Genomic DNA, 9,361 nt, shown 5'->3' on the forward strand with positions numbered 1-9,361 from the left:
TGGCAAGCCCACCTCATTCTGCAATGAGCAGAGTGGCAATGTGACCCCAGCAGTATCCCTCAGGCCATGTCCAGCCTGTGCACAGCATGCTCAGCCACCGGTGGACCCTAATCTAACTGGGTCTGCAGGACCCAGACATCCTTCCTCCCCAGGGAAGTCATGTGCCCAAAGCCAGCAGGGAGAAGCAGAAAGTGCGGGAGAGATTAGAGGGGCTGGAGGGGTTGTGCTGCCCTCCAGGTCTCTGTTGCACCTAGGTCCCCATCCGAGGGCCTACAGGGGGTCCTAAGGCCTTGGCACCCCCTTGCAATGGCCTCAGGCCTAAGCCAACTGTCAGGCTGCTGGGTCACGGGAGTTGTGGTGCCCTCACTGACAGGCCAGGTTGTCATGGTGCATAGGAAGGGCTGGCCAAGGCCAGATGCTGTGTCCAGCTGTGAGTCCTCTTCCTGCCAACAGTCTTTTTGCCAGGTGCCCAGTGGGAGGTAACCTGTCTCTTTCTTGGGATTCATAATCAATCTGGGGAAGGGGTGCTGGTGGCCCGAGACTGGGTCCTGGCCGAGCAAAGGCTTGTCATGGAGCTGGCAGAGTGTGCCCTAGCCAGTGGTCCACACACAGTGCCCAGGGTTTGCTAGTATGTGGTGGCCGGAAGATGTAGGGATTTGCTTTGGGGCTTGTGCTGGACATAGTGCAGCCAGAGGTGGGCCAGCAACAGTCCTCCGTCTTTGCTGAGGCCCAAGCCCCTGGGCCTGGGCCTGGGTGTTGAGAGGAAAGACAGAGGCCTGGAGCGCAGGCAGGCCAGAACCTATGGCTCTGACACCCATCTTGGAGTCACTTGTGAGGCTCTGACACTCACTCTGGGGTCCTTAGAGAGGCCACTTCAGGCTGAGTGCCCGAATCTGCCTCCCTGAGAGTCCTGGAGGATGGGTAGCTAGCTGCTCAGGGCCATGAGTTCTCTTGGGAGGACCACGCTAGCAATGAACCTGTCCCAATGGAGAATCTGCTGCTGAAAGCTGATACAGGCCCAATCTTCAGAAATGGTGGCCTTGGGCCTTGGCATTTCCCCTTTTTGCCTGCACAGGGCCTTCTGTTCATCTGGGGTCAGAGGTGACTCCGCTGTGCTGGGCAAGGAAACAAAAAATGAGGAACTCTTCTGGGCTGGGCTGATAGAGTGCACTGCATACCTGGAAGTTCACCAGCAAGAGACTCAGAGGCCACGGGACATGGGACACCTGAATCTGCACAGGGGTGGACTGCGGCCTCTAGGCATCTGCTCCCTGGCCACAACCTTGGTGCAGTACTGGGGCCCAGCATCTGGAGACTTCTGAGACACCTGGCCTTGGGCTCAGCCTCTGAGAACGATGGACAAAGCCACTGCCTGTGCTGCCCAGGAAACAGGACAGAGAGGGCAGGCATAAAATGCAGGAAGGGGAGGGAGTATCTCTGTGCCCCAGGCAAGGGTGTGGGCTGCACAGGTGCTGGGGCCATGAGTCCTGGTCCTACCTAGGGAAACTCAGAAGCAAAAAGACCCCAGGAAGACCCTCAGGAGGCCCAGCGGCACCAGCCTGGGTTGGTGAGACAGAGGGCCCGGGCCCCCAGGAGTTAACACGCAGGAGCCCTGCCAAGTCCAAACAAAACTGGCAGGGCGGCACAGCCCTTGGGAACCTGGCAAGCCCCAAAGCAAATCCCAGCACAGTGAAGGCCTCACAGCTTTGTCCGCGAGCCGGACGCCTGGGGCTCTCCTTGGTCTAGGACATCAATGCGGGAGCTTTGAGAGCCATATGGGCCTGGACAGCCCTTGGCTGGACACAGGACAGGCTGGGCCAGTTCCACACAGGCAGCAGGCTATGAAGGCTGCAGCCATCCGTGAACCTGGTAGCCCCCTCCCCAGATCCTTCAACCCTGGGGGCCTGCCATACCCAACCTCAGGGACCCTCATAAACCAGGGCAGCTCTTCCTGAACACTGCTCCTGGCAGGCCCTGGACTAGGTTTCCACTGGGGTGAGGGAGGCATCCGCAGGGCATGTTGGGGACGGGGTGGGAGTCTCCTACTGGGGCCACCCTTAGACCTGCAGCTGCAGCTTCCTCCCATGCTGGGGTCCTGGAGGAAGCACAAGCCTGTGCCCACCCCCAGGCTTGGAAGCCTCAAGAAGCTGCATGCGCAGCTGGACACAGCCAGCCCAGAAGCCCCCGAGCAGCCGTGTGCACCCGGGACTTGGCAAGAGGCCTGCTGCCCCCGCTGCTGTCACTCCCCACAACCATTTCTCCCCAGAAACTCTCCTCCAGGCAGACAATCCTGCCCAGCTCCTGCAGGGCAGCCTTTATTCGTTCCCAGTTTGGCTCTGAGCCAGCCCTGAAAATGCTGTCAGTGTGGGGCACTGCACAGCACCCAGAGACCAGCCCCATGGGCCTGGGAGCAAACAGTCCCAACGCCGCCCATCTGGACTCATTTTGCCCACGCAGGAAGCTCCAGGAGGGAGCCAGCCTATCAGCTCACCCCAGAACTGCCCTGCTCTGGGGGAATCTGGTGGGCTCCAGGCCACACATCACCTCCTCACGCCCTGGCCAGGAACCTTCAGGCCTCAGGCTTATGGAAAGCAACCCACAAGACGTGGCCCACATAGATAAAAAGCATTTTTTTTTAATTTTATGAAATCGATCTGTACAAAAGTTAGCATAACTTGGTCAGAAAGTAGCAGAACGCAGCAGGCAAGTGACAGCAAAAGTCTTTCCAAACTTGACACTGAAAAATAGATGGCATAAAAATGAGTTTGCTGCGGTTCCCACCCCCAGAAAGAGATATGCAAAAAAAAAAAAAAAAAAAAAAAGACCCACATTTTTTTTTTTTTCTAGAAAAAGGTAGGAAAAGTAGAAAAAGTAAAAAGAAGCAACTTCTCGGGTGTATTCGACTTTACAAAGTTTCAAAGGCACAAGTTTCCATGAAGTAGACGGTTATATGCTCGGCACACAGCAGAAGCAGGGTGGTGAATCAGTACCAGTCTCTACAACTAGGAGCCCAGAGACATTTAGTGGAGGTTTAGTTTCACAGCTTGGTAGGTGGCACCAGGGCCTCAGAGCCAAGATTGTTCTTTCACTTTCAGGGAATTTCTGTCTTCTACCATTTGGCACAGCCACGGGCAAGGACCAAGTCCTCCCTTCCCAGCCGACCTGATGCCAGCCAGGGCAATCGACTTTGATCAGACCCACAAGGCAGTTCTTTCCTCCTTCCCTCAGCCCTGGCCTCATGGGCCTCTGCATCTCAGGGCCTCCCAGGCAGCCTCCCAAAGGTGCCAAGCACCGCACCTCCCTCCCCCCCCGCCCCCTCGGCAAAGCTTCCTGGCTTTCCTGTCATCTTAAGTTCTACTCTCTGCACAAATCACTTCATTAATTAAAGATAAAATAATACAGAACATAAATACATCCTTAACAGCTTTGAAAACAAACACGTTTAAGCTTTAAAAATAAAAAACCACTGAAAAAAAAATTAAACACAAAAAGAGAAGTGCTGGTCACAGCCAAACCTTGCTGGGAAGAGCTGTGACTACCAGGAATGCCTCCATCTGTGTCAGTCCCAGGCGATATCTGAGTGTCAAGGACACGTGGTCACCGCAGGAACACAACCCGTGGTCCCAAGGGGCTCTCCAGGTAGGACAGTCCAGAGACCTCAGGCCCCTTCCCTCCTGTCCTAGGTTCCATGGCTGCTGATTCCATCCATCAAAGTGCCCAGCCAGGCACTCTGTCCACGGGTCCTCACAGAAGGGGCATTGAACAAATGGCTATCCGTGCTCAGAGCGAGAAGGGAAAAAGCCATGTCTGTTGGCAGAAGTGTGGAGGCAAAGGGACGTCCTGTGACAGCGCCTGGCTTCCTGCACGCAGACCCCACAGGCACCTGATTGTAGTCACGTTGCCTGCTGCTGGCTGGCTGGCACAGGCCTTTCAGGGGAACAAGGGACTTGGTCATCGGAGGCCCGGCCAAGTCCCCGTGATGAGCATCCTCAGGGCCTGGTCAAGGTGGTGTACACAGGCTGGTCCCAGTTGCCACTGGGGCTGTGGGCTGGTGGCACAGAGAGCCCGTTGAGCAGCGGCGAGGCATAGGGCCGGCGGGAGGAGTGGAAGTAGGGGTACTGGTAGAGGCTGGGTGCGTAGCTGGCATAGGGGCTGTAGTAGTTGGAGGCCTGCAGGTCGGTGTAGTCACACTGAGCGCTTGCGAAGGAGCTGGCAGCTGTGGCGGGGGCAGCACTGGTGACACTGGCCTGGGCGCTGTAGGAGCTGTAGTCGGAGCGACCTGGGGAGCCATGTGGCTGGTCACCATAGTGGCCTGGACTCAGCTGCTCCGTCTTGATGTGCGGCCGTGGGGGTCCAGCCTCAGTGGGTGACGCTGAGGCTGATGGGGCTCCCTTGTGAGCCCACACAGGGGACACCCCGACACTAGCCCCAGAGTGGGAGTAGGAAGTACCCCCATAGGAGCCAGCAGCAGCAGCCTGGCTGGGCTCTGCAGGCAGGGCCGAGTGGCCATTGAGGGGCAGGTACTGGTCGAACTCATGGACGTCAAAGGTATCCATATTGCTGATGACCTCGCTGCTAAGCTCCGAGATGTCCACGTTGCTGAAGTCGATGTTCTGGCGGCCGCTGTCCACCAGGCGGCGCCCTTCTGGCTTCAGCTCCTGCTTGCCCCCGCCAGCAGGGTGGTGTAGGTCTGTCTTGGGAGTGGTGGGCGGGGTGGGCGGCCCGTGGGTCTGGCCTGAGGAGGAGAGCACAGTGTAGATGAATGCCCCTTCTGTGGGGCGGGGTGGGGCCAGAAGCCGGCACCAGCACCAGGGGAGCAGTGGCAGGTAGGAATCAACGAGTTTTTGTTTCTTTACACTTCCCAGAAATTCCTGCAGTCAGTTCTAGACCTCACTCCTCGGCAGGCCCAGGAAAGAAAATTCCGTTAAGCACTGTTCTACAGGAAGACCCAAGGCCCCCCCCAAAGACCAAGATGGGGAGGAAGATGGCTGGCCTGGCCCCACCAGAGCTAGCAATAATGGGCCACTAGCAGAATGCTGGGCCCTATGCCCACAACCAAGGTGGATACATACAAGACCCGTTCTTCCCATCCATGCTGAGCAAACTGACGCTCAAGGGCTCTGGCCAGCTAGAACAAGGCTGCCTGGCTGCAGGGACCCCACTCCCTCAGCCCGATTTTAAAGCTGTGCTGCTGACCCCATGCAACCAGCGGCTCACACTATAGCACGGAGAGTGTGGATAGGTCCAGCTGAGATGTCTGCATGGAGCACTGGCCATGCAAAGCTGCTGGACCCTCAGCAATCCTGTGGCTTGGGCCCCCCAGTGTGTCAAAAACAGCTGCAACCGGGGGCTTTGGGGGCTTTTCCAGGGTACCCAGGAAGGTTGGCTCTCTGATAGGTGCCTGCCTACCCTGCGGTAAGCCCCTCCCTGGGGCTCAGGCCCACTGCTGCTTTCTCCCAGGAGGTCAGACGCTCAGGGACCTGGAGCCCACCTGTGTGGTCACCGTGGTGGTGTGTATCACCATGGAGGCCTGCATCAGCCTTGTACATGGTGCCACCAGGGTGGTGGCCCAGCTCGGCCCCCGAGTCAGAGTCGCTCTGGCCCGTCTTCATGCTCTTCCTCCGCCGTGGCTGGTACTTGTAGTCCGGGTGGTCCTTCTTGTGCTGGACCCGGAGCCGCTCGGCCTCCTCCACAAAGGGACGCTTCTCGCTCTCCGTCAGCAAGCTGCAGAGCACACAGCAGGGCTGGCCGCGGGACCTGGTGCCGCCACGGTGCAGCCAGCCCGCCTGCACGCACACCACCGGGAAGTGGGCTGGGTGAGACAGGGCCAGGAAACAGGCTGGGGTGGACCAGGCCTCCCTCCACCAGGGAACCCTGCCATGCATTCACACCTCCCAGGCTCCAAGGAGGCAGCACTCCCCACTAGGAGCCTGTGGGGCCCGTTGAGTCAGGTCTGTGTGCTTACTGTGGTCAGAGGAATAAGACCCAAACTCTCCACTCTCCTCCTCTGATATCCCCCTTTCCAAGCCTGTTTTATCCCTCCCTTTGGGACTTTCTAAGGATATGGGTAGGACCTAGCTGAGAAAAACACTATGAACAAAAATCCAAGTGGCATGGACTCAGCTGGATTTGCTGTCCCTCCATGGCCAGCCTTCCAGAAGCAATGGCAAAGCCCGGCATCTGTGTTTAGAACACATCCCCAGGGCTAACTGCCTGTGGGGCAGGGTTCAGGGGTGCCAACTGGGAATCCTGTCCAATCCAGTCCAGAGTGCCTGACACTGTGCCCCAGATCCAAGGAGAAGCCAGGAACTACAGACAAAGCACTTGGTGGTCAGGTGAGGAGCAAGAAACAGAAACCAGAACCCCAAACCCGAAGTCATCCATCTTAAGCCCAAGCAGAAGACATTTAGCAGGGTGGGCTGTCCCAAGCAGCAAGCCTTCAGGGCTGCCTCCCTGTCTTCTGCACCCGCCCAGCTGGAGCACTCCAAAGACTGCACAAAGCCTTTCCTGCACTCTTCATCCACTCCTGCCTTCTTTGCTTTGGGACAGATAGCTAGGGAAAGGGAGAAGCGTGGACTGCAGAAGCCAGCAGACCTTTCTGGCTCTCTCTCCATGGGAAATCTCAGGGTTTCAGCCCTTTCTCAGGAGGGGGCACCTCCGATACCAGCTGGCTGCCTGCCCCTGGGCATTGCAGGCCTCCTGATGGGGGCTGGGCCACTCAGGGTTCCTGTCACAGTCCAGGGCAGGGTGTCCTGGGAGTGGAGGATGCATTGGGAACCGCCACACCAGCCACTGCCTTCCACCCACCTCCAGACCTGCACCTGATGACTGGTCTGGGCTGGCCAGAAGGTATTTTCCCCTTTGGACCCACCATGGAACCGTCCGGAGGAGGCACTGCCAGAGCCTGGAACAGACCACCAACTCCACCAGCCCCTCCATTCCCCCACGAAGAAGTGGTTGTCCACTGCGCTACATCCCCGCTCCTGCCCGCCTTGCCTGACCCTGCACTCACCGCCACAGCTTGCCCAGCGTCTTGCTGAGTTCGGCGTTGTGTAGGTGCGGGTACTGGTCCGCCAGCTTGCGGCGCGCAGCCTGCGCCCACACCATGAAGGCGTTCATGGGCCGCTTCACGTGCGGCTTGGCCTTCAGTGCTCCACCGTTGCCACCACGCACGGGCATGGGTACCAGGCTCCAGTCATAGCCCTTGAGCACCTGCGACACCGCGTCGCGGATGCAGGCCGGGAAGCGCTCGTCCGCTGCCTCGGCTGCATCGCCCCGGCCACCGCTCCCCGCGCCCGCCGCGCGGCCAAGGCCCTCGGAGCCCGCGGGAGACGGAGGCGCATCCGAGTCCGAGTCCTCCACGTGCGACATGGAGCTGGCGGTGCCGGACGGGCTGCAGGGCGGCTGGGCGCGGGACTCACTCATGTCCAGCATCGGGGCCGCGCGCGGACCGACGCACACTGTGGAAAGCCCTCGGGGCGCCTCCCGGCTGCGCTGCGGCCGCGGCGGGACCCAAGATCGCTGCGCGGGGCCCGGCCTTCGTCCCCCGCCGCCGCTCCCACTCTGGCTCCGCAGCCGCCGCAGCTCAGTCCTGGCTCCGCGACCCGCAACAAGTTTCTTTAAGCGGAGCACGAGGCCCCGCCCCGCCCGGCCGCGGTTGGCCGACGGCCCCCCCCAGGGCGGAGCCTGACCGAACGCCCCGCCCGCTAGAAGCCCGCGGCCCCCGCCCTCTAGGACGCACCACGTGGGCCTGCGCGTCCCGCAGCCGGCGACCTGCCCGCCTCTGCTCGGTTCCCCGAAGCCCAGAGGGGAGAGGGGCGCGGGCGGGGCTCTGCGGCGCTCGGTCCTGTGCAGCTCAGTGCGTCCCACGCCGCGAGAGGAAGTGGGGCGCTGGGACCCGGCCGTAGGCGCACGGTGGGTCTGGGGCCCGGACGCCCCGCCTGCACCTCGTGGCGCGGGGACAACTGCTGCCGGCGCCGAAGCCTGGGTCCTCGGCGCTGGGCCACGCGACGGCGGGAGCCGCCGGCTGGTCCAGGTAGCGCACCCCCGAGCCGGGGGACCTGGGTCGCCCGCCACGTCCGGGGCAGCGATGGGGGCGCGGTTGCCGGAGCCCGGCAGCCAGAGGGGCGGGCTCTGGGAGGGGCTGACTGACCACTGCCGCTGTCGAGTCCCTGGGGCCGCTGGCGGATGGGGCGGCCGGACGCGGGGGCCCAGGGCCTTCCGGGCGTGACCCGGGGCGGGGGTGCAGACCCTGGGCGGGCGGGCCTGGGTGGTCCAGCGCAGGCGGAGGCCACGCCAGGCCGCTGCGCTTCGGACGCCTGGAGAGGAGGGGAGGAGGCGGGTGTGCGGGCCAGGGTGACAGCGGGGTCGGAGAGGGGACATTTCCCAGCCGAGTGCTGAGCCCCGCCTGAGCCCGCCCCCGCGAGCTGGCCCCAGGCCTGGCAGTCCCCAAGGGTGGCTTGGATTCCTTTTCCAAAATCTAGGGAGGCGACAGGTCTGCCACCCCAAGCAGGCCATCTCCTCCTAGCTGGCCTATGAGGCCCAGGTGACCCTAAGCAAGGCCCCCTTGGTTCTACTGCGCAGTCCCAGGCCCTCTACCCTAGGGTCATAGCTGTCACATCGCAGTGATCCTCTTCCTTCTAGGACAGCAGAAATGGCTGCCTTATTGCAAGGAAAAAACCCAAAAGGAGACCCCACTGGCTTGAGGGTGGGCACAAGTACACACTCCCCAGTCACCTTACCAACTCAGCTGCCCTTGGGAGACAGTCCAGGGCCATCTCCTATCCCGTTGCTGCCAGACCCAGAGACCATCTCACCCTGGAGACCATCCCCCCAGCTTCCAGGCTCCAGAGCCACCTCTCCAGTCTAGTCAGAAGGCCTTGGCCCTTGTCTCCTTGGGCTGGGGAACCCTGAAGTCTTGTTTTGGGACACCTTACAGCTTGCACCCTGAAGGTTGCAGGACCTGTTCTTGCCACCACCAGGGCTGACACCTAACAAGGAGGTGACTGAGAAGGCACCATCTCTGCCAAGTGCTGTCCTTCACATATTGGGATTCGGTCCTCTGAGCACAGGTGGGGAGCTGGCTCCCTTCCCTCTGCCCCCTGCCAAGAAAGACTCCTTCCTGACAGTCTGTGGTGGCTTTCCTTCCTTCCTTACCTCTCTGTGGTCTTTGAAGCATCTCAATCGGTGAAGACCACTGAGGGAGGGTGGAGTGCAGGTGGGGCTTCTGCCTGGGCACCTGTGGGACTTACCGTTGGACTGAGAGTCACTCATGCAAAAGAGGAGCTATCAGAGGTACTGAGGATGATCCTGGTCCAGCCAGGCTGCCTCTTAGCCTCTGTGCCTGGGGGCTCAGATCTGC

The 9,361-nt window shown here is 60.7% G+C and overlaps 1 protein-coding gene across 1 annotated transcript; it reads right to left on the reverse strand.

Annotated features, from left to right (window-relative positions):
* Nucleotides 1-2,808: 2,808 nt before the first annotated feature.
* Sox8 (SRY-box transcription factor 8) lies at nucleotides 2,809-7,434 on the reverse strand. The gene is made up of 3 exons (XM_076840513.2): nucleotides 7,013-7,434; nucleotides 5,492-5,724; nucleotides 2,809-4,735 (listed from the first exon to the last, which is right to left on the reverse strand). The coding sequence occupies exons 1-3, from the start codon at nucleotides 7,432-7,434 to the stop codon at nucleotides 3,990-3,992; spliced, it is 1,401 nt and encodes a 466-aa protein (XP_076696628.1). The 3' UTR covers nucleotides 2,809-3,989.
* Between the last annotated feature and the right edge of the window lie 1,927 nt (nucleotides 7,435-9,361).

Source organism: Callospermophilus lateralis, chromosome 19 (assembly GCF_048772815.1).
Source record: "Callospermophilus lateralis isolate mCalLat2 chromosome 19, mCalLat2.hap1, whole genome shotgun sequence".
In the NCBI taxonomy this organism is placed as follows: Eukaryota; Metazoa; Chordata; class Mammalia; order Rodentia; family Sciuridae; genus Callospermophilus; species Callospermophilus lateralis.

Coding starts and splice junctions, on each gene's coding strand:
- Sox8 (XM_076840513.2), bottom strand. CDS start 7,434: ATGCTGGACATGAGTGAGTCCCGCGCCCAGCCGCCCTGCAGCCCGTCC. Junction 5,725..7,012: donor ACGCTGGGCAAGCTGTGGCG/GTGAGTGCAGGG, acceptor TGTGCTCTGCAG/CTTGCTGACGGAGAGCGAGA. Junction 4,736..5,491: donor CCACCACGGTGACCACACAG/GTGGGCTCCAGG, acceptor TCTCCTCCTCAG/GCCAGACCCACGGGCCGCCC.